At 53.1% G+C, this 24,100-nt stretch overlaps 1 gene segment (V, D, J or C); it reads right to left on the bottom strand.

Moving 5' to 3' along the window:
• Positions 1-3,840: 3,840 nt before the first annotated feature.
• LOC136994420 (T cell receptor alpha variable 4-like) lies at positions 3,841-19,592 on the bottom strand. The segment is given in 3 exon segments: positions 3,841-5,114; positions 9,202-9,506; positions 19,476-19,592. Coding segments are annotated over 3 exon segments (525 nt in total).
• Between the last annotated feature and the right edge of the window lie 4,508 nt (positions 19,593-24,100).

Raw genomic sequence — 24,100 nt, 5'->3', positions numbered from 1 at the left:
ACCTCCTGGCTTATTTGTGCCCTGCTGTGTTGTGCCTCCAGCAGCTGTTGGGTTGGCTAAAGTTCCCCATGAGGATGAGCGCCTGCAAACATGAGGCTTCTTCAAACTCATCTATCTCTTCTTCCTGATCAGACCATCTATAGCGGACACCCACTACACCACCCATGCTGGTCTGCACACTAATCCCGACCCAAAAGCTCTTGGCACGCCCCTAGCACATCCCTAGGCAGAGCTCCATGCATTCCCGTTGCTCTCTCACATAAAGGGCAACTTCCCCTCCTTGCCCTCCTGGCCAGTCCTTCCTAAAGAGCCTGTACCTATCCATCTAGCACTTTGCAGCACTCTACTTGTGTGAACTATCCCCCATGTCCCCATGATCCCAATGAGATTGGAGCCCTGTAGCTGCACACAGACTTTTACTTCCTCCTCTAAGTTTCCCCATGCTGTGTGCATTTGAATACAGTCTGTTATCTATGAGCAATTTGTTACTGTGAACACAGATTTTCTCTTGACATGGGAATCATTCTTTGAGTTGTGCAGCAGACCCAGAAAGGTGAATATCTATGTCTAGCTCCTCATGCCCTTCGGCAGAAAAAATCTGCAGGTTACTTTTAATTCTAAAGTCAGTTAGGAGCCTGGATGAGGTGCTTCAGTCAGGACTGACATCCCTTCTGGGAGTGTAAAACTGAAAACACAGTCTGGAGAGGGCTGTACCTAGACTGTTGTCCCTTTAGAGTTAAGGCTGAGAAAACGAGGTGAATACTCTAAGGACCAGGACATCATGACAGTGTCTCAGAACAGACTCTCCTGAGTCCCAGCCAGCTGAGATGGGATTTCACAAGCACTGCATTTTCCAAAGCTTGTCTGGCACAGGACAGGAACGTCACAGCCCTTCTCTGTTCCTCACCCTGCTGCACTCTCCCCCATGAATCTCCTGAGCTGGCAGCAAAATCTCTCCAGCTGTGCACACCCTGCCTGGCTGAGGCCTGTCCCTGAGCGCAGAGGAGCTCCATATGAAGCTAAGTGAAACCTGACATATACACAGATTCGTTCTTAAACCCACCAGGCTGGAAACACCCATCTCTTCCCAGCAATTGTCCCTCACAGACCTGCAAGGACTGCCAAAAGGACACTGCTTTCCAGCCCCAACTGCAGGCACTGACAACAGGCTCTCCTGCTCAGCCAGAGTCACTCACAGATATGGAGGAACAGCTCAGGTCTGTGCAGTCCAGGTCAGCAAGTCCTTCACAAAGCTGTATTTTATGCACACAAAGAGAATAGACACCCCCCCCCCCCGCCCTGCCCTCTGTTTCCCACTAACAACTTCTCAGAGGGCAAATGAGAATGAGGTTTCTTGCTTTCATGAGAAAATCCATCTTCTCCTGATAAAATACAGCGCTGAGGGTTTTGTTTTGTTGTGTTTTGCTTGGATTATAAATTTAATTCACAAAGTAAGGTTGATATTTTCCAGCTGGGGAACTGCCTGGACAGTGCACAAATTTGAGATGTATTCTCTTCTGCTCCCAGTTCCTCTCCCCTCAGGCCTGCAGGGGTTGCAGTCAGACTTGCCCCTGAGAAACTGCTCAGGTGAGGATGAAACATCCTCACCCCTGGCTCTGGCCCCCAGAAACGTCAGGGGTTTTTTTAAAAAATAAAATCTTCAAGAGTTGTTTTCATCCAAAACAACAATGCCCCTCACAGTGGTCAGCATGCATCCAAGTCAAGGCGGAAGTGCATGCAGATTGTCACAGGGTTCAGCAAATGCACTGGGAAACATTGGTGTGTGGTCACTGATTCTCCCCGCCCCAAGAGATTCCCACTTCTTGGGGGCTGAGGCCTGCTGAACCCTGAGTATGGAGGACAAATAGGTTGCCAAGTGAGAGCTGAGAGCCCCTTCCCCAGAGCTCAGCCTTGCACAGAGACACCACCTTCTTCCCTCCCAGTTTTTGCACAGCCAGGGAAGTTGCTTGCACCAGACTGTCACTCACAGCACAGAGGAGCAAGGCAGTCAGAGCCCTTGATCTCCTCCAGCTGCAGGAGGCTATATTTCCCTGTCATGTTCAGCAATGTGGTGAGCGTCTGCTGTCCTTGAGGCCAGCTGCCAATTCATAAGAGACCAGCTGGAGGGCTTGACATCTCTGCTGCTACCAGAACAAGGCGCAAAAGTTAAGGATTTGGCACAGGCAGGTAGTCTGGAAGGTGCTGATCTCCTCCACTGTGACTAGTACCTCTGGCTGAGTAATGGTGGCCTGGACCATTGCAGCTGGTAGAATTGCAGTCAGCAACTGTGCAATAGTTTCCCATAGAAAAGAGGAGCTATGCCTCAGGTAAAAGTCAGAGCTTAGCCAGTGGTTGCCACAGGAAGGCAGCGAGGATGAAATACCTGAGACGCATGCTGAACCTAATCCCCCAGTTCGTGTGTGAGAGAGAGTCAAAAAAAAAGACCTCACAACCTCGAGGGAGCAGAGCTGCTGGAAATGACACCACTAATGGAGCAAAGAGAGAAGCACATTTTTTCTCACTGTGCCTGAAATGCCCCTGCTGTGGTTTTCTCTCCTCCACCACTGTCTGTGCCTCCTCAGCTACAAATGCCTGCTCTTCTGCACACCACTGCTTGGCCTTTTGGGAGTGCAGGGCAGTTGCCTCACTGGCGTTTCACATCTTTCCCCACGATCCCTGCTTCTCGTTGGACAGTGGTATTTCTTCTATGAACAGGTGTCCCTGCTATTGCTACCACTTCTCCCCATCCCTTACTCCGCGGCCTGGGAACAACACCTCGCCGCAAAATCTCTAGCAGGCTGGGTGGGGAGCCCTGCTCTGACCTACCCCTGGGAGTATGGCTGTGTCCTGTGCAGGGGGCATAAGCTGCAACCCCAGAGAGGAAGCAGGCTCCAGAGGGGGCTGTAGGACTGCCATAAACCCAGACGTGACAAAATCGTCTTATTGCATGGGTGAAGGGGTGAACAGTGAGCAGCGGACTGGACGGGGCATCAACAGTGTGTCCTCCCCACCACATCCACCACCACCAGGGAGCACATGGGGCACTCCTCAGGGTGCTGCAATGTGAGGGAGTGAATGGGGCAGCCCTGCACCCTGGAGCAGGAAGGGGATGGGAAGGGGTGGGGGAGTGGGCAGGTGGGGGAGGCCCCGTCTTTTCAGATCAACCCTATGCACCAGTCACAGCAGAGATAACAAGCGCTGCTCATTCTGATTAAGTCTAAATTGGCCTCTGTTTTGAAAGGAATGACAGTAATAATTATAACAATGTTTGCCTGCATTCCCCACAAGAACACAGGCATTAAAGCCAGCAGGATCTCTGAATCTTTTCCTTGCTCCTCCCCTGCAAGAAATGTACCTTTCACAGCGTAAAGGGGCTTCCCGGAGGGCTGGAAGCTCCTGAGACTGACACAGCCTTGCCCAGCCAAGGAGTCCTCTCCTTACACCCCACCCCAGAGCGAGCTGGCCCCACTTTGTCCTCCCACAGCCTCCCAAGATGGGTGGGAAGGGGCTATAGGGCTCTCCCCTCCTGACTTTCACCCTCTTCTACCACCTGCTCCTGAGCCAAGGCAGGCGCAGACCTCCTTGCTGGTGAATTTAGCAGTACATTTTACAACAGCGGGGGTGTCGCCACCCTCTGACACCAACAGAGACTAAAGATTTGCCCAGTCACTTCCTTGCTCCCACACTCGTCCGGGTGACAAAGATGTGCCCAAGCAGAACAAGGCCTTGCTCCGAAAGGTTAACGGCCTGATCTGGGGGAGCTGCGGTTATTCAGCCTGGAAAAGAGAAGGCTCAGGAGGGATCTTATCAATGTGTTTAGCTACCTGAAGGGAAGGCGTAAGGAGGATGGGGCCACACGCTTTCCAGTGGTGCCCAGTGACAGGACGAGAGGCAATGGGCACACACTGAAACACAGGAAGTTGCGTCTGAATCTAAGGAAAACCTTTTTTTTACTGTGAGAGTGACTGAGCACTGGAACAGGTTGCCCAGAGAGGTTGTGGAGTCACCACCCTTGGACATATTCAAAAACCAATTGGACGTGGTCTTTAGCATCCTTGGCAGCCTCCTAGGTGAGCCAGCGTGAGCAGGAGGGTTGCACTAGATGACCTCTAAAGGGCCCCTCTAACCTCAACCATGAAAACACATGAAAAGGAGTGGGAGTGCTCAGAGGCAGGGGCTGGCAGGGCCTTGAACAGGGAAGCTTGTCCAGTGTCCGGCTGACGGGTCTTGCTCACATCCTGAGGGCTTAGCTGATTCCCAGATGCAGGGCTACGAAGGCATATTCTTTCCGTGTGCCACTTTGGCCAGGGGGCAAAACCACAAGAGCAGTTGTGTCTCCTACCAAGAGCCCCTTCCCCAACAGGGGCCGTGAGTGGAGACAGAGGGAAGAGGAGCAGGAAGAGAAACAGGTGGGATACTCTCCTAAGTACTTGCTCCAGTGTTCCAGCTATTTTGAGCACAGGATCTGTGAGCTTGCCTTGCCTTGTGTATGTTGCAGGTTTCAATGGGTCTGCCTCCAGCCCTGTCTCCCCTGGAACCCATGTCTGATTTATTGGAACCTTTTCCTCATCCAAGCTCCTGCTTCTAGAAACAGCTCTAAAAGTCACACCAGCACGTGCCTCTCACCGTTTTTCCCTGCTGCACAGGCTTGGCAGGCAGAGATGATGTGGTGAGAGAACCTCACCACAACCCCCCAGGTGTGGCTGCTACCACAGGCTTCAGCTCAGGGCTTCATGCAGACAGTGGCAGGGAGGCATCCACTCCCCAAAGCAGCCCACAAGCCTTTCTGTGCAATGCTGCAGGGTGTGCGCACTGGCGTGGGCTCAGCGCACAGAGATAGACAGCACTGTCCTGGAGCTTGGCATCCTGCACATGCAGAAGCACCAGGGAGCTCTCAGCAGACAGCACAGAGGAGAACCTCCCTGAATCCACACGAGGTCTGGATTTGTCCACACGCAGCAGCAGCTGAGGGGGCTGGGTCAGGAACTGCTGGTACCACAAGATGTAGGGATAACGGTTGCTGGTGGAGAAATTGCAGTGCAGTGTTGCACTGTGTCCTGCCTGGACGGTCCTTTTCGGTGGGAGCTGGAGCACAGAGTCCTTTTGCGCGTGACCTGTAAAGCCAGGAAGGCATTTTAACTTTGCTTATCCGTGTATGCATCTATCGATCACTTCATCAGCCCTCTTGCTATCCCCATTCTCCATCTAACTTCTCATATCGTGCAAAACGCTGAACTGTTGGTCCGTGCATGCTTCAGCTTGCAGGTTCTTGTCACTCCTCACACCCCAGGTGATCCTGCTTTTCAGCAGTAGCTCATGGGCTTTGAGTCCATCAGCTGTCTTCCTATCAATCCCTGAGCTATATTAACTTTGCTCTCTCCTTCAGCAAGACAAGAGATGCACTGTTCCTCCAAGCCTAACTTCTTACTGTAACCTTTCTGCCAAACTACACACCACATAATCTGTCCTCGACCCCTCCTTGTACAGCATTTGAGTTCCTGCACTGAGTTAGCCTTCTCTACATGTCCTTCAAGGATTGCATCCAACCCTACCCAGATTTGTAGCATTTTACCCAATTCGTCTTGGAGAAAAGATCCGATATGCACTATTGGGCTCTTATCTAGCATCTCTCGCTTTCCAGACACAGATGTATTAACAGTGCATACAAGAATGTTAGTTTCTACAAAATTAAAGTGTAGCCTTATTCCTCCTTTGACGCCCATCACACCTGACATACCTCCGGCTATTTGTCATGTCCCACCTGCAGCCCCTGCCTCCCTACAGAAACACTGCCAGTTACCTGGAGGCTCAGCACTCACATCTCTCCCCTCCACCACTGACAGCACAAACTCTTGCCCTCTTCCTCCTCAGCCTGCAAGTCGTGTCTCACCAAAGTCTGCCAGTCCCGCCACGGCTGCCAGGAAGATCATGGCCATGTCAAGCTCTCCTCTTCACAGGGTGACCAGGGAGCTCCCAGAATGAGCGAGCTGAAGCTTGCAGGTGCCTGCCTTCTCCTCCCTCCGTCACCTCAAAGCAGCCTCCAAACCTCAGCACAGAGGGTGGAGCAAAGCTCCCTCACTGCTGCTGCAGACAGACCTCCTTGAGACCCACACCTCTACCACAAGAAGGCTCTCTAGACACATGGTGGGCTAGCGCTGAAAGCGCTCAGCAAACGAATCAAACTGCACCTTTGTACTTGTACAGTCAAGCCACAGGTGGCATTTGCTTCCTCTGAAGTCCAGGCTTCATTGCCAAAGGGACTGTAGGGACCTAGTGGATGGTTAATGCAGGCTGTGCTCAGGCACAGGGGACACAAAGGAGGCTACTGAGGCCTTCCCTCTCTTTTGGCCCTCCTGTAGATCGCAACCTGCCCAACCATCCCACAGCAAGGGACAAGCACCCCAGTGATCTTCTCCTGCCACCCAGCACCCAGGCAGGCAGAGGGACCTCCAACCAGTCCTGGAAAAGATGGAAAAGGAACCCCTGCAGGCACCCATGTGCACCCTGTCCCAGGGACAGTCTGGATGGAGAAAGGACCATGCATAAGCAAAAGCGCCTGGACCCTGGTGTCTGACACTCTGTCCCCACAGCATTTTTCTCCTCCTTCTCCCTCGGCCACAGAGGGGGAGGCGCTCCTCAAGAGAAACCTCTTGAAAAGAGCGCCTGCTGCAGAAATCACCCATGCAGGGACAGACACACTCCTTGAATCCAGTAAAGGGAGGACACCCCAGCATAACCCTCTCTTTTACAAACCATGCCTATCCTGAAATGGCCCTGCTCGGGGCACTGCTGGCACCACCACCACTCAGGTCGCTGACCCACTGCCGCGGGGGGAATGTCTGTCCTCGTCCCAGTTTGGGGGAGCGGGGGCAGCAGTGGGGGGCGAGGGGCGGGAGGAGCTGCTTGCCCACTTGCCGCCTTGGGAGCCATTTCGGTGCCCCTCCCACCGCCAAGGCCCTGGCGCAGCGGGACCCGTGGCCGGCACGGCACAGCGCGGGGTGAGGCAGCCCCGGCCGGTGGAGCAGCAGCCTGGATAGGAAGATAGGATAGCCTGGATTGATAGGAAGACAGCAGGAAATGAAAAGACAGCCTGCAGGGAAGCAACAACACAGCCCGTGTCATTACCTGGGATGTTTTCCATGCATTATGAGCATCTTAGCAATTGTCACTTCTGCAAAGGGTGCCACTGTGCCTGGGGCAGTGCAGGCCCACCATAACAGGCAGCCCGACTCCCTTGCTCTCTCTTCCACTTCCCTCACCTCCTGCTCGGTGTGAACCAGGTGAGTCTGAGGCCCCCTTCTCCTCCTCCTTCTCCTCTGGGTTGTCTCAGACAATACCCGCTCCCTCATCTTAGGCTGGGTCTTGGGGCTGCTTCTCATGGGAGGGAGAAGGGGGAAGAAGGTCTGCCTCAGAGTGATGCTGGGGCTTCACTGAGGTGGCTCCTGCGTTAGGAGCAAGGCAAGGGCCTTCCTGGGCATGGACGCTCCCTGTAGGGCCCTGGCAGGACAAGGGGAAGGACAAGAAGCCTGTGTGCCTTCCTCAACAGCCTGCCAATCCCGGCTGACGAGCGAGTGAAGACTTAACAGGACTGAAGAAGTCTGCCGCCTGAGATGCACAAGGACTGATATGCTCAAGGCTGCGGAATAGAAGAGTTAACAGCACTAAAGAACTCTGCTGCCTGATAAGGACAGCCTGGGGAATCTGCATGGACCCCCAGGGAGGGAAGGAGCGATACGGAGGTATTGTGCTCTTGCCTCGCTACCAGGGTCTTTCCAAGCAGACAAACAAACAGTCCTGTCATTGTGAAACTCGCACAAGTCAGCAAAAGCAGTGTTTGCCCAGAGCCCCAGCCCTATAAAAAGAGACTTGGGAGCTAAGAGAGTTTGAGCAGGGATGGAAACGTGACCTGATCATCCTCTCCGGCTGGACCAGGAGTATTCCCCCCCACCCTCCTCTTTTCCTGGGATGCTGGGTTAAGGTAACTCCTCGAGGTTGAGAGTCCTCTCATTAAGAGAGTGAACAAGCTAGCTTTCAAGTAGGGATAAGCAGTGCTTCCAATTAATAGCACAGTAACTGACGCTTCTGGGTTATCCTTTCTAAAATTAGTATTTTACAGTTTTGGGTTATCCTTTCTAAATTAGTAATCACATTATTTTAATGGATGTTACTAATCCAAGAGCTTGTGTGAGGAAATAAACATATTTTTTATTGTGTTACTGTCTCAGCCGTTGCTATCGAACCTTCATAGCGTGACACCAGCCCAGCAGGTGCTTTGGCTCCTCTGTGGCGGGTGACAGGATGCTGCTCACACACCTCCCTGCTCTGCTTGCTCCCTGCCCTCTCTCACTGGTGCACCTCCAGCCCCCAGACATGTCCTGCTACAACCAGTGCCTGCCAGGCTGCCCCTGCAGCCCCACCCCGCTGGCCAACAGCTGCAAGGAGCCCTGTGTCAGGCAGTGCCAGGACTCCACCGTTGTCATTGAACCCCCTCCCGTGGTGGTTGCCCTGCCCGGCACCATCCTCAGCTCCTTCCTGCACAACGCCACCGTGGGATCCTCCACCTCTGCTGCTGTTGGCAGCATCCTCAGCTGTGAGGGAGTCCCCATCACCTCCTGGTGCTGTGACCTCTCCAGTATTTCCAGACGCTCCTGTGGAAGATGGTGCCCCCCCTGCTACAGCTGCTGGCGATGGCACCACAGAAGGAATTCAGAAGCTGACGCAGGCCATTGATTTTCTGAGGCTGAGAATCCAGGGCTCCCCTTGCAAAAGGAGGGCAGCAAAGGGGCTAGCGTGGGCTCCCTCAAAACACAGCCGACAATGTCTGACTTGCCTGTCTTCCACTCTCGCCCCTTTCTTTGTTCTCTTCTGCTTCGCTGGCCATGACACGCCCCCCCCACCCCCACCCCCCAACCCAGCCAAGGGGCCACCTGCTGGCCCCTCTCCTTCTGCGGGACCAGCAGGCACACGCCCTGAGAAGACTGCTCTGCTCAAGGGACACACATTCTTGGCGGCTTCTGGTGCTCCCTCCACTGCGGACCTAAGCTAGGAACAACTGGCGCAGCGGGACCCGCGCCCGGCGCTGTGCGGGGCGGCGCGGGAGCAGGCGGCCCCAGCGGGCGGAGCGGCAGCGCCCCACACCCAGACCCCGCCCCGCCCCGCAAACCCCGCCCGCGGCGGTTCTTGCCCCGCCACAGCCCCGACCTGTCCCGCCGGGTCTCTCACGGCGCAGTAATACAACGCGGCGTCCCGCAGCAGGGGCCGGGCGAGCTGCAAGACGCTGGAATGGCGGTCTGCGGCCACGAACAGGGTCCCCGGCGGGTCTTGCACCTTTTTGGACCCTCTGAAAGCACTCGCGATGAAGGCGGGACCTTGTCCCGGGAGCTGCCGGTACCAGTGGATCCCGTCGCCGCTCTGTATGTTGGGATGTGAACAGCTGATGTTGATGCTGGCGCCCTCGGTGGCCTCTGCCGACGGGTCCTGTTGCACCTGTGCCCTGCCCACAGCCACTGCCGAGAAAGAAGACAAAAATGCCGAATATCACTTTATGTCGGTGGTTTGCCGTCTCCGGCAGCCGGTTCCGCGGGAGAATCCCGGAGAAAGGGTCCGGCAGAGGGAAAGCAGCGGCAAGACAGAGGCGGTCGGGACGGATGGGGACATGCGGCCAGTGGCTGGGGTGGAGAAGGATCTCTGCATCGGTGTGTGGAGAGCCTGGAGAAGGCGTAGAAGTTTGGCGCAGATGCATGAATGGATGGGTTGAAAGTCAGACGGGTGGAAGGACGGATGAAGGCGGGAAAAGTAGACAGGAGAGACGAGGTGTGACGGTGAATGAAGGAGGGCAGATTGCAGGGCAAGAACAAATGCTGACGGCACAGGGGAATGAATGGATGGATGGAATGACGTCAGGAGCAGCACAGGAAAGCCAAGTTGTACTTCTAAGAAGGATGAAGAAGGATGAGCAAAAGAGGCGAGGGGGGACCCGGAGAGCTGAAAGAGGAGAAAGGGAGATGGCAGATAAGGGAGGGAGGCAGAAAGACCGACTTAAAAAAGGAGAAAAAAGTGATGGCGCTGTCCCCGCGGAGAATGCCCCCGGGCACAGCCCCGGGCCCCCAGCCCCGCCGCCGCCGCCAGCCCCGCGCACCCAGGAGCACCGTGGCCAGCGCCGCCAGCCCTGCGCTCCGGCACCGCCGCATCCCGCCGCTCCGCTGCGCTCCGCTCCGCTCGGCCGCCCGCGCCTCGCTGCCCCCCGCCAGCACTGACTCTTTGCTGCGGCGCCGGCGCCTCCTCTCGGCCGCCACCGCCGGCGCCAGCTCCGCCCCGGGGCTGCGCCCTGCCCCGGCGCCGGCCCCGCTTCTCGTCCGCGTCCGCGCCCGTGAGGGGCCGTGGCGGGGAGGCGAGAGGGGCGGGAGCGGGGCGCTCGGCAAGGCTGCGGCACACGGAGGGCGCTCCTGGGCTCGAGACGGAGCTCGACGGCTGCGGCAATGGCCCGGACACACGGGCCAGCCCGGGCAGGACGAGGTCAGGAGGGCACGTCGGCGGCAGGCGGGGCCGGGGTAGCCGGGACGGGAGCGACAGGGGCCGGGCATCCCGGCAGAGACGAGCGCTGATCTTCCCGGCGCTGCTCGGAGCACATGGAAGCGGGACGAGCCGGCATCGCGTGGGGACCCCACGGTCCCTGAACTCCTTTATCCCGTCAGCAATAGCGGCTCATGTGCTGCTGCACGGGGACAGCGCACCCCTAAAACGCACCAAGCTCCATCCGTCCCCTCCCCGCAGTCTGCTTTTGCCCAGGAGCCACCGCTCAGGACCAAGGTTAGAATGCGGACATGCGTGAGGGCTCCAGGGAGCCAAAGCCGCCCACAGGGACCTGATGATACAAAACTGGAAAGAGTGACTGATAAACCAGAAGACTGTGCTGCCATTCAGAGGGACATCAACAGTCTGGAGAGATGGGCAGAGGGGAACCTCATGAAGTTCAATAAAGGCAAGTGCAGAGCTCTCCACCTAGGGAGGAATAACCCCATGCACAAGTACAGGCTGGGAGCTGACCTGATGGAAGCAGCTCTGCAGAGGACGACCTGGGGGTCCTGGTGGGCAAGCTGACCGTGAGCCAGCAATGCGCCCTTGTGGCCAAGAAGGCCACTGGTATCCTGGGTGGCATCAGGAAGATCATTGCCAGCAGCTCAAGGGAGGTAATCCTCCCCCTCTACTCAGCCCTGGTGAGGCCACCCCTGGAGTACTGTGTCCAGTTCTGGGCTGTCCAGTACAAGAGAGACAGGGAGCTCCTGGAGCAAGTGCAGCAGAGGACTACTAAGATGCTAAGGGACTGGAGCATCTCTCATATGAGGAAAGACTGAGAGAGCTGTGACTGTTCAGCTTGGAGAAGAGAAGGCTGAGGGGGGATCTTGTCAGTGCATTTAAATATCTGAAGGGAGGGTGTAAAGAGGATGGGGCCAGACCCTCTTCAGTGGTGCCCTGCAATAGGACAAGAGGCAACAGGCACAAACTGAAACAGAGGAATTTTTGTCAGAACATGAGGAAAAACTTGTTTACTGTGAGGGTGACAGAGCACTGGAACAGATTGCCCAGAGAGGCTGTGGAATCTCCATAACTGGCAATATTCAAAAGCTGTCTGGACGCAATCCCAGGCAACGTGCTCTCGGTGACCCTGCATGAGGAGGGAGGTTGGACCAGATGATCTGCAGAGGTGCCTTCCAACCTCAACCATTCTGTGATTCTGTGACCCTTGGTGTGTGGGAGTGTAGGCAGGGGCTGCCTCCTACGTGGGCACCTTTTTCAGGAACCCCTAACACCCCTGGAATTATAGGCAAAGCAAAAGGAAATGGCAGGAATTTTGTAAATTTAAATGCCACTGATGCTCCTGTTCTCTAACACTCCCATGAATATAATGCAGAAATTTAACTATTAGTTGCAAGCTGTTGTGGCTACAATGCAAGTTGCAACACTGATGAATAAATTCAGAAAGAATCATATTTGAAGGCATGTTTACTGCAGAAGAAACGGAGGGGAAGAAGTTAGGTGACAGAAGATGAGAACTGCTAGGAAAGTAGTGATGGCTGATGCTGTGTGTCCTCTGCAGGAGTTAATCACCAGAGTGGGAGAAGGGAGAGTGACCATAAAGGCAGAGTTAGAGAGAACAAAACAAAAACAAAACCCCAAAAAACCCTCATAAATTAAAGGAAGTAATAGTAATAATCCTGCCCTCCTCCAAAAATGGCCCTGTGCGCCCTATGCAGGAGGAGAGGACTTTGAGGCAGGCACACGCCTGGGGCCTGACTAGGATATGGCCTGTTAAAAGCCCCTGTTTTGAGACCAGGGCTGTTTTGGCAGGCAGTTGCGCAGCAGGGACCATGGGCAAAGCTGTTCCATTGCACTGGAGGAGTGTGGAGGGGTGGACTCTGACTGCAGCCAGGAGACACTGCGCTCCCAGCAGAGCATGATAGGGTCACCCTGTTCCCCTGCAAAAGATCTCCTCCCTGCAGTGTTCTTCCTGGACGTGAGTGCCGGGTAGGGGGATGTCCATTCGAGTGGTCACTTCTCTTCAAAGATGAAGGACAAACTCCTGTGAACCCCACACTTTGCCAGTGCTACACCTGCGATATGTGCAGCAGCTCCAGGAGGCTGGAGGCACAAACATTGGATACCACTCCCTGCAGAATGCTGTACAGAACGTCCAGGGTCAGCAGTGAGGAAAGAGGGTTTGGGCATTTCTCTACTGGTTCCTCATATCTGCAGGACACTTTCAGGATGGGATCCTGCCCTGCTTGGATCTTATTGACATCTCCCAGCACAGGGTAACCTGGGACTCGCACAAAGGTTTGGTGGCTCTCCGTAGCTCACCCAGTGCTTACCTGGGCATAGAGATAGAAGCTTCCATGTTCTGCATGTGATCACTTGGAGGGAGGGAGAAGATGCCAAAGAAACAAGTGTGGAAGAAGCTTTTAATCTGTGCATCCTCGAGGACCAGTCATGCTTTTCTGTTGGGAGGCAGAGGCACCAGTCAAATGCAGGCGCACCGTCCATATGACCCGGGAATGGGATGTGTGTCTATTGGGGAGGGTGAGCCCGTGGTGGCCCTGATACCAATGGGCAAACCCCGCAGGGAGGCATCTCCTCCCACAGGGACACAGGCCCAGGGAGGGAAGACAGTCAAAGGTGGGCAATTGTGTTTCAGGAGCAGGAAATCCCCTGGGAAAGGGGAGTGTGGGGGGGGGGGAGGGGGCAGGGAGTTGGAGCAGACAGGAAACCCTCACAATATCCAACCAGACTTGGCAGAGGTTCATGCTGGAAAACTCAGAGCATGTGGCTGCAAGATCTCTGAATGAAAGATTTCATCTGGGAAATGCCAAAACATTTGGTCAGGACATATTTTAAGGAAAAGGTTTTTCAATGCAAACTGAGTGGGTGGTTTTCCCTGTGGGGTGATGCCAGCTGAATTCCCCCAGGCTACGGGAGCCCTGAAGCCAGTCCTCCTGCATCTCAGCCAGTGCCGAACTGTGGGAATGGGCTGCTCCCAGGTGGTCCTTCAGGTGAGGTTTTGTATGAGGGTGAGTATACCAGGACTAGATTCAGATGGTGCTACCAGCAAGGGAGGGCCCTGACCCTTTCCAGTGTTGGTGCTGGGTTTTGGTGCCTCTGGCCCTAGCCCCAGTGTCGCCACCTGCCTTCTCCTGGTCTCCCTGGGAACTCGCTCCTCTCCCTGTGGCTTCTGGCTCTGGCCAAGAGTCCACTGTGGCCATCCCTGAGGAGGCAGATGAGTCCCAGAGGAATGCCACTCTTACCTAGGTCAGGAACCGGGGACGCCTCAAGAAAACAGTCCAGCCCCCTAAGGGGTGCCTGGAGACAGCAGGGAAAGATTTGGCCTATGCTCTGCCTCCTTCTCAGGAAGACCTGAGCTCTCTGGCCTGCTCCCTGTCCCTCAGTCTGGCACTTCCACAGCGGGATGTCACTATGAACCTTGGAACTGGCTGGGCACATCCATGGAATCCTGCACAATTCTGTGCACACAGAGTAACCCAGGATGCACAAATGTGTTCAAATACATACGCAGATGCATAGGCACAAGCATGAGTTCATGAGCACACATGCACATGAAGTTAACATAAATACACTTACGCATGCACATGCAAACACACGTATGCACAGAAACATGAGCTCATGCATGTGCCCCCATGCTCAGTCTCACAGGCTGGTACACAAACACACTCGCACACCCAGTAGTGCCCACAAACACACACCAGGGTAGGGGGGGGATACCAAGGCGACCTCAGTGAGATGCTGAGGGCCTCCCCTGCAGAGCAGGGCTGGAGCACCCTGTGCGGGACAAAGCCCCAGACAAGCTGACAGTGCTCTTTGAGGACTCTCAAGGACTGTCCAGAGAGAGGAGGAGGACAAACAGGTCAGCCAGTCTCTCCTGGGTGCAGTGTTAAGTGGAAGGCGTTGAATCCCGGTAGCACAGATGACCGGCTGGGGGAGATGAACACCAGTGACTGTGGCAGAAAGATGGGAGGGAGAGAAAGAGAAGGATGCTGCGCATCCTCATACCTGCAAGCCCTCGGACATTGAGACAAGGATTTCAGGGCTGAGATTGTGCCCCTTCCTGAGAATGGGGCCACAAAGAACCCTACCAAAGCATCTCAGTGTGATGACATCTGCCTGCACAGAACCCCTCTGGCCACTGCACCATGTCTTCTGCCTGCACTGACACATTTGTGCCCCAGAAATCCTTGGACCTCTCATCAGAGCACTCAAAGGAGCCTCGGGGAGATATTGGGCATGGCATAAAGCAGGAAACGAAAAGGAAGCCTAGAGGGAAACAACAACACAGCCTATCTCATTAGCTGGGATGTTTTCCATTCATTGTGAGCATCTTAGAAATTTGTCACTTGTGCAAAGGATGACACTGTGTCTGGGGCAGTGCAGGCCCAGTATAACAGGCAGCCCAACTCCTCGTTCTTTCATCCGCTTCCCTCGCTGCCTTCTCATTGGGAACCAGGTGAGTCTGAAGGCTCTTCTCTTCCACCTCCTCCTTCCGGATGAGGTCTTGCTTCAGTGACTATCTCAGCTGAAATCTTCTCCTCTGTCTTATGCTGGTGCTTTGAGATCCTTGTCATGGGTGGGGGAAGGGAGTAGAAGGTCTGGCAAGGAGAGAGGCTGGGACTTTGCTGAGGTGGCTCTTCAGCTATAGGCTAGGCAGAAGCCATCCTGGGCCTGGCAGCTCTTTGCAGGACCTTGGCAGAGTCAGGGCAAGAAGCCCTTGGGCCTACTCACACAGCCTCCATCTCCCGGCCCAGCAGGTGCCTGGGCTCCCTCATGGCAGGGTCACAGGCTGCTCCTCATATGACCCTGTGCTCTGCTTGCTCCCTGCCCTCCCTCGCAGGTGCACCTCCAGCCCCCAGACATGTCCTGCTATGACCAGTGCCAGCCATGCCGGCCCTGCGGCCCCACCCCGCTGGCCAACAGCTGCAACGAGCCCTGTGTCAGGCAGTGCCAGGCCTCCATCGTTGTCATTCAGCCCTGTCCTGTGGTGATGACCCTGCCCGGCACCATCCTCAGCTCCTTCCCACAGAACACTCTTGTGGGATCCTCCACCTCCGCTGCTGTTGGCAGCATCCTCAGCTGTGAGGGAGTCCCCAGCACCTCTGAGTGCTGTGACCTCTCCAGCATTTCCAGCCACTACCGCAGCAGAAGGTGCCCCCCCTGCTAATGCCACTGATGGCAGCCCAGACAAGGACCTTCAGGAACCCAGAAGATGGTGCTAAACTGAGGAGAAAGCTCCTGGCCATGGGTTTCAGGGAGACTGAGCATTCAGGGCTCCCCATACAATGGAGGTCATAAAGGGGGGGGGGGTCTCTGAAACACTTCCTGTCTTCTACTCTTCCCTTTCCTTCCAATTTTCTCTGTTGTTTTCTGCTCCTCTGGGCTGCAAAGCCCCCCCCCCACACACACACACACACAAGCTGGCCTAGGGAAGATCTGTTGCCCCCTCTCCCTCTGCAGGGCAGGCAGACAGATGCCCTGTGGAAATTCTGCCATGGCTATGCGGCACAGATTCTTGACTGCTCCTGGTGCTCCCTGCACGAGGGCCTCCGCTCTGAGTGACCTTGTTTCCCTCTTGAGAGTCACAGAATCGCAGAATCACAGAATTGCTGAGGTTGGAAGGGACCTCTGGAGATCATCTAGTCCAACCCCCCCTGCTCAAGCAGGGTCACCTAGAGCACATTGCACAGGATTGCATCCAGGCGCGTTTTGAATATCTCCAGAGAAGGAGACTCCACCACCTCTCGGGGCAACCTGTTCCAGTGCTCTGTCACCCTCACAGTGAAAAAGTTTTTCCTCATGTTAAGATGGAAGTGTCTGTGTTTCAGTTTGTGCCCGTTGCCTCGCGTCCTGTCGCTCGGCACCACTGAAAAGAGTCTGGTCCCATCCTCTCGACACCCTCCCTTCAGATACTTGTACACGTTGATAAGATCTCCTCTCAGCCTTCTCTTCTCCAAGCTAAACAGGCCCAGCTCTCTCAGCCTTTCCTCATAAGAGAGATGCTCCAGTCCCCTAATCATCTTTGTGGCCCTTCGCTGGACTTGCTCCAGTAGTGCCACATCCCTCTTGTACTGGGGAGCCCAGAACTGGACGCAGTACTCCAGATGTGGCCTCAGCAGGGCTGAGTAGAGGGGGAGAATCACCTCCCTCGACCTGCTGGCAACACTCTTCCTGATGCACCCCAGCATACCATTGGCCTTCTTGGCCACAAGGGCACATTGCTGCCTCATGCTTAACTTGGTGTCCACCAGCACTCCCAGGTCCTTCTCCACAGAGCTGCTTTCCAGCAGGTCAACCCCCAACCTGTACTGGTGCATGGGGTTATGCCTCCCCAGGTGCAGGACCCTGCACTTGCCTTTGTTGAACTTCATGAGGTTCCTCTCTGCCCACCTCTCCAGCCTGTCCAAGTCTCTTTGAATGGCAGCACAGCCCTCTGGTGTATCCGCCACTCCTCCCAGTTTTGTATCATCAGCAAACTTGCTGAGGGTGCACTCTGTCCCTTCATCCAGGTCATTGATGAAGAAGTTGAACAAGACTGGACCCAGTACTGACCCCTGGGGGACACCGCTAGCTACAGGCCTCCAACTAGACTCTGTGCCACTGATCACAACTCTCTGAGCTCTGCCATTCAGCCAGTTCTCAATCCACCTCACTGTCCACTCATCTAACCTACACTTCCTGAGCTTGTCTATGAGGATGCTATGGGAGACAGTGTCAAAAGCCTTGCTGAAGTCTAGGTAGACAACATCCACTGCTCTCCCCTCATCTACCCAGGCAGTCATTCCATCAGAGAAGGCTATCAGATTGGTTAGGCATGATTTCCCCTTGGTGAAGCCATGCTGACTACTCCTGAGCACCTTCTTTTCCTCCACATGCGTGGAGATGGCTTCCAGGATGAGCTGCTCCATCACCTTTCCAGGGATGGAGGTGAGGCTGACTGGCCTGTAGTTCCCTGGGTCCTCCTTCTTGCCCTTTTGGAAGACTGGGGTGACATTGGCTTTCTTCCAGTCCTCGGGCACCTCTCCTGTTCTCCATGACCTTTCAAAGATGATGGAGAGTGGCTTAGCAATAATGTCCGCCAGCTCCCTCAGCACTCATGGGTGCATCCCATCAGGGCCCATGGATTTGTGGGTGTCAAGTTTGCTTAAATGATCTCTAACCCACTCCTCCACCAAGGGAAAGTCTTCCTCTCTCCAGACTTTCTCTCTTGCCTCCAGGGTCTGGGGTTCCTGAGGGCTGGCCTGAGCAGGAAAGACTGAAGCAAAGGCGGCATTCAGTAACTCTGCCTTCTCTGCATCCTTCGTCACCAGGGAACCCACCCCATTCAGCAAAGGGCCCACATTTTCCCTAGTCTTCCTCTTACTGATGATGTATTTGAAGAAGCCCTTCTTGCTGTCCTTGACATCTCTAGCCAGATTTAATTCCAAACGGGCCTTAGCCTTCCTCGTTGCATCCCTGCATACTCTGACAACATTCCTATATTCCTCCCAAGTGGCCTGTCCCCCTTTCCACTTTCTGTATACTTCCTTCTTCTGGTTGAGTTTTGCCAGGAGCTCCTTGCTCATCCATGCAGGTCTCCTGCCTCCTTTGCTTGACTTCCTACTCATAGGGATGCACCGCTCTTGAGCCTGGAGGAAGTGATGTTTGAATATTAACCAGCTCTCTTGAACACTCCTTCCTTCTAGGGCCCTCACCCATGGGATTCCTCCAAGTAGGTCCCTGAAGAGGCCAAAGTTTGCTCTCCTGAAGTCCAGGGTTGCGATCCTACTTGGTGCCCTGCTGCCTCCTCGCAGGATCCTGAACTCCACCATCTCATGGTCACTGCAGCCAAGGCAGCCCCCAACCTTCACATCTTCCACCAGTCCTTCTTTGTTTGTTAGTACGAGGTCCAGCAGCACACCTCTCCTTGTTGGCTCCTCCACCACCTGTGTCAAGAAGTTGTCACCAATGCTCTGCAGGAACCTCCAGGACTGTTTGTGCCTAGCTGTGTTGTCTTTCCAGCAGATATTCATTAAAGTGCATTCCAGCCTGGTCCTCTGTGTGTTCTTTCCCTTTCCAGATGCTCTGCCTAGCTGCCCAGGGAGAAACGTGTTGCTCTGCAGGGAAATAAGGTTGGGGCACAAGGAGGCCCTTCACCATTCCCGGAGGAACAGGAGGAATGGACACACTGCAATGGGCCCCTTTCAGGCACTGTCCCTTGGAGCTGAGGTAGATACCCCCAGCTACTCCGCAGGCAGTGGCCATCAGTCGTTGCCTTGCTGAACATCGGCCCAGAAACATTCCCCTGGCCTTGGAGTACGTCCTGCAGAGTGGGACCCCAACCACTGCCATCCTCTAGTGAAGAGCCCAGGCTTACAGGAGACCCTGTGAAGTGAGCAGTCCCACAAGCTGTTGGGGAAGGGATTTCCTCTTGCTCTGGATGCAGCTGGGAAAGAGGCTCAGACAGAAGATGGTCTCAGAGGATGGTAGGAGTGGAGACGGTGGTAGAAGTAGCCTTGGCGATAACTCAGGACCTTCTCCTCCTCATCCTTCTGTCTGTCGCCAGAATGAGGGGGTATGGTCTACACCCAAGGGCAGGGGTAGCAAGTGTAGAGCCCCTATGCTCCACTCATGCCCCTGTGGCTGGTCACTCAATTCCTGTTCAGGCTTTGGGACTAACACAGAGCTCATGCTAAGTCCTGGTGTGTGTTGGGAACAGCACCATTAGGCTAAAGTGAGAGCTACGCATGTGCCACTTACTCAAGGGCAGAAAGAACAAGGTCTGCTATCCTTGCAGTTTTATAAGTAACTACTTCTTAACACCTGAGCGAAAGGATACTTTTCCGAATTAAGCAAGCTCTTTCCCTGTAACTGAAACAACCAATGAGAATGCTATAGCCCAAACTTCCTAGCTGGAAGGTCTAAATACATCAGCTTACCCAGACAGCCTTTGAAGTGGATCCACCAGCAGCTGGACTGCTGAGGCTCTTGTGCTTCCTGGTGTAATTCAGGGGACGCCCGCATCGCACCAGAGGAGGAAGGATGAGCACTCTCACCATCAGCTAGGTAACTATTTTGCTCATAAGTATGTGAATTAGTGAATTGATGAAGTAACAAATCAGAACATTAACAATTTAGGCCAGTCTGTTGAAAAGGGATTGAGCCCTCGTTTGCTTTTTAAGGAATGAGTTTATGAAATAAAGGTTGATTCACACAGAACGTTGTCCTGTAAAATCGAGAGATCACAACAAATCGTGGCATTTTATTTGTGTCAGAGGTGGGATCTCTCTCAGATGCATTCTGTTGACCGGCACAAGGTGCTTTGCCATGCCAACTGGGGCAATTTTTTAAGTGCGAGTGTGACGAGCAAGTAAAGAGTTAACAGGACTAAAGAAGTTTGCCAGCTGATATGTGCAAGGCCGTGGGATAGAAACTGCACGGACTTCAGGCAGGGAGGAAGCAATGCGGAGGTATTGTGGTCTTCCCTCGCTAGCACAGACTTTCCAAGCAGAAAAAGAAGAAACAGTCCTGTGATTGTGCGACTCGCAGAGGTCAGCAAAAGCAGTGTTTGCCCAGAGCCCCAGCCCTATAAAAAGAGACTTGGAAGCTAAGAGAGTTTGAGCAGGGGACAGGAACGTGACCTGATCATCCTCTCCAGCTGGACTGTGAGTATTTTCCCCCCCTCCCCTTTTCCTGGGATGCTGGGTTAAGGTAACTCCTTGAGGCTGAGAGTCCTCTCGCTTAGAGAGTGAACAAGATAGCTTTCGCATTGGGATAAGCAGTGTTTCTGATTAACAGTGCAGTAGCTGACGGTTTGGGGTTATCCTTTCTAAATTAGCAATCACATCATTTTAATGGGTGTTACTAATCCGAGAGCTTGTGTGAGGAAATAAATATATATTTGTATTACCTTACTGTCTCAGTCGTTACTATTGAACCTTCATAGCGTGACAGTAACTTTTGGTGTAGTCGGTAGAATAGGACAAAGACTCAGTAGATACATAAGCTAGGGTAACCGGATAGAAACGTTTTGAACTATGTCGCTGCGTGAGTTATTGAGGAGACACGGATGCGGACCCTCAAGCCCTGGAGCTGACTGGGCAAATGATAATTGGGAAGATGAAGCCTCTGTCGTGTGTAGGATAGAGGAATTGACTGGCAGACAGCAGGACAGGTCCCCAGCCTGCAGCACTGCTGCCCCCTGCTATTGGGCAGGGGGACAAGACTCAAGGAACAGAGGAGAACCTTTGAGAAGAGATATAAATACCCACAGTGGGCTTACAGAAGCCGTACAAAAGGTGGCTTGTATACAGCAGGTATATGAGAGGGGAGCCTGTAACGTCCCCATGCAAGCCCTGGTAAGCCCAAACTGCCTAACGCCGTTAATATGGGGATTGCCTACAGCATTAAAGCTGAAGCTACAAGCAATATGAGATTGCACTGTAGCTGCAGAGGCACACAGTCATTATAACCTCAGTGCCCCCTCCCCCCCCCCACGCCAATACCAATGTGGGCAGATACCTTGTTGGAAGTACATCGAACAGCGCAAGAGATGGGGATGGATACCAAACCATGGGAAAAGCGCATTAGACAGGCTACTGCCTTGTCTGCCCCGAGGAGAGGACATTCCCCTCCCAGGCGACACAGGATGGAAACAGGGACTAAACAGGAAGACAGGGAGAAACAAAATAGATTGTGGCGACATGCCCTGGTGTTAGGTGTCCCACGATCCGTGCTACATAATCAGAAAACAGAGGACATAGAACAGATAGTGAGCAAATTGCAACAAGTGAAAAAGGGGAATGTGCTGTCCACCCCACCTGGCTAAAGAAATTGCATACTCCCAAACGGGATCTGGTGGAGCTTTGAAACAGCTAATATCAAACTTTTGCAAACTTCCCCTGTGCTGCTGTCTAGTAAGATAACTAATGTTAAACAATACCCCTTAAAGATAACCAAATACCAATTACCCCTAACTAACCTCGTACCAGAAACAATACCGGGCTACCCAAAATCTCCCATTGCAGTAGCTGAACCACTCACTGAAAAGTCTGACTTAAATGGGGTGTGGTTCACCGATGCCTCTTCACATAGAACAGCCACGAGGCGGCAATAAAAAACGGAGCAACAACAGTGTATACCAATTCACATGCAGTATTCAAGGGGGCCACAGACTGGACAGGATTTGGGGAATGTAATAAATGGCAAATAAATAGGTGTCCAGTATGGCAGCAAGCAGACTGGGAAGAGTTGTTGGAAAAAGGAAGGAAACGGTCTATTGCGATAGGGTGGGTGAAAGCCCACAACTCAGACGGAAGTCTGACAGCTAAATGGAACAGGACAGCTGACAAGTTGTCGAGGGTAAGAGCAGTGACAGTAAACGAAGTAGAGTGGAACTGAATAGGACAATGACTACATATACAGTGAGGACATTCGGGGGAAAAGGATTTAGTAACAGAAAGTATAGCTCGAGGATGGCGCATAGATATAACAACTGTTCGACGAATCATAACAGCCTGTCCTCAATGCCAACTAAGATTAAAAAGGGATCATCCAGAACAGCAAGCCCCACTACATGTCAGTAATAAAAAACTATTGTGGCAATCTTGGCAGATTGATTATATAGGACTCTTAAGCCATCGAGTGGGAGAAAATACATACTAGTGGGAGCTGAGGTGGTCTCCCATCTCCTCTGAGCGACAGCTGTCTGAATGCGAATGGAGAAGCTACCATTAAGGTATTTCCAGAATGGTTCAGTGTGTTAGCGGTACCAAAGGAAATACAAAGTGAGAACGAACTCACTTTACAGACCATGTAGTACAGGACTGGGCGACACAAGAAGGGATTAGTTGGACATTCCACACCCTCTACTATCCCCAGGCAAACAGGATGGTGGAAAGGGCCAATGGCTTACGTAAAAGACATGCTCAAGCAGAAAAAGCGAATTGGGATCTACGCATTAACCATGCTGTGCATCTACTTAATAATTGATGGGGAACAGTTGGTAGTCCCAGAACCCAGGCCTTTTGCCCTAACGATACGGGCATCGTTAAGGGCAATCGATCCTGCACGTGGTAAACCAGGACAGACTGTGATGGAAAAATTACCACAAACTGGAGTAGTCCCTGACATTGTCTAAACCCCGAGGGCCCCTTGCACAGGAAGTGCTTGATGCCAGGGGAAAAAAACATCGAATCAGTTCTCGGTGGAAAATTCCTGATTATTAACAATTTATCCCGAGGCACCCCGCCTCGAGGAAAACCTAAATGTGTTCTCTTATAGGATACCATGTGGAGGCTCGTGTTCCTGCTCCACACGGCCCTGGTGACAACATTGATCTCAAACCCATGGGGCAGCAATGTCAATATTTGGGAAAAGTTAGCTAGGGAAATACTAAATACTGCTCACTTTTGTCTAGAAGGAGGAACTTCGGTGGTCCAAATTTACGCCACTTGCACTATTGGGTTCCCTATACCCCTGGAAACGGTGCAAAACAAGTCAGTACCAGCAAATTTCAATGTAACTAACATGTTTAGTCAGGTGTCTCGATGGGGTCCCATCACAACACAGTATAACAAAACAATGATAGAAATTAAGGTGAAAGGAATGTTTCCTGCGGTCGAGCGTGCTATGATGGTAAATTGTACCGGCAAAACCCAAACATGCCACAACTTTACGGAAGATGGGCCTCCTCTTAAATGTAATAAAACAACCAACGTAACCTTTAATTATGCACATATTGTGCTCCCCACAGGAATGTTTTGGCTATGTGGAGTAAAAGCTTACTCCTACATTCCAGCCAATGCTACTGGTGGCCCCTGTACCCTCTGTCATTTGAGCATCTATATGCCAAGCAAACAAGAGAGAGAGGAAATAGCTGGGAATCAAACACGGAAAAGGAGGGAGGCCTCATCCCTTGACCATGAATGCAATTCAGAAGTAATCTTATTCTCAACATCACAAATCTCAGCCGCAGCATTCCTTACGCCTGGGGTGGGAGTTGCTACAAACTATCAAGATCGCATGTTCTTTAGCTAAGACTATCAATACCACTTCTGCTGCCCTATCAGCAATACTTAGAGATGTGCAAGCCATGCGTGCCGGTGTGTTAGAAAATAGAGCGGTAGTTGACTATCTTCTTTTACGACACAACCACAGATGTGAAGAATTCGAAGGCATATGCTGCTTCAACCTGAGCGACCATTCAACCCTGATCGAAGGGAAGATCACAAACTTTAAACGCCTAGCCTTGGACATTAAACAGCATAATGATAATGGGTTTAATTGGTTGCAAGAATTGTTCCAAAATTTCGGACTGTCCCTATCAGCCTGGCTCGCCTCGAGCTTACAAACTGTCATAATAATTGCAGTCATGATAGTTATTATATGCATTGCTTTTGCCTGCTTGAAAGCTTTAATATTACGCATAATCTTTACTAAGGTAATTGCTTTAAACACAGGCTACAGCTTGCGTGAAGCAATAAACATATTTTTTACTACTTTACTGTCTCACTTGTTACTATTGAACCTTCATAGCCTGACAGAGCGTAGCAAGAGAGTGCAA

The sequence above is a fragment of the Apteryx mantelli genome, chromosome 28, assembly GCF_036417845.1.
Source record: "Apteryx mantelli isolate bAptMan1 chromosome 28, bAptMan1.hap1, whole genome shotgun sequence".
Classification (NCBI taxonomy): domain Eukaryota; kingdom Metazoa; phylum Chordata; class Aves; order Apterygiformes; family Apterygidae; genus Apteryx; species Apteryx mantelli.
The sequence above is the reverse complement of the archived record's forward strand: the minus strand, read 5'-3'. Positions and strand labels throughout refer to the sequence as shown.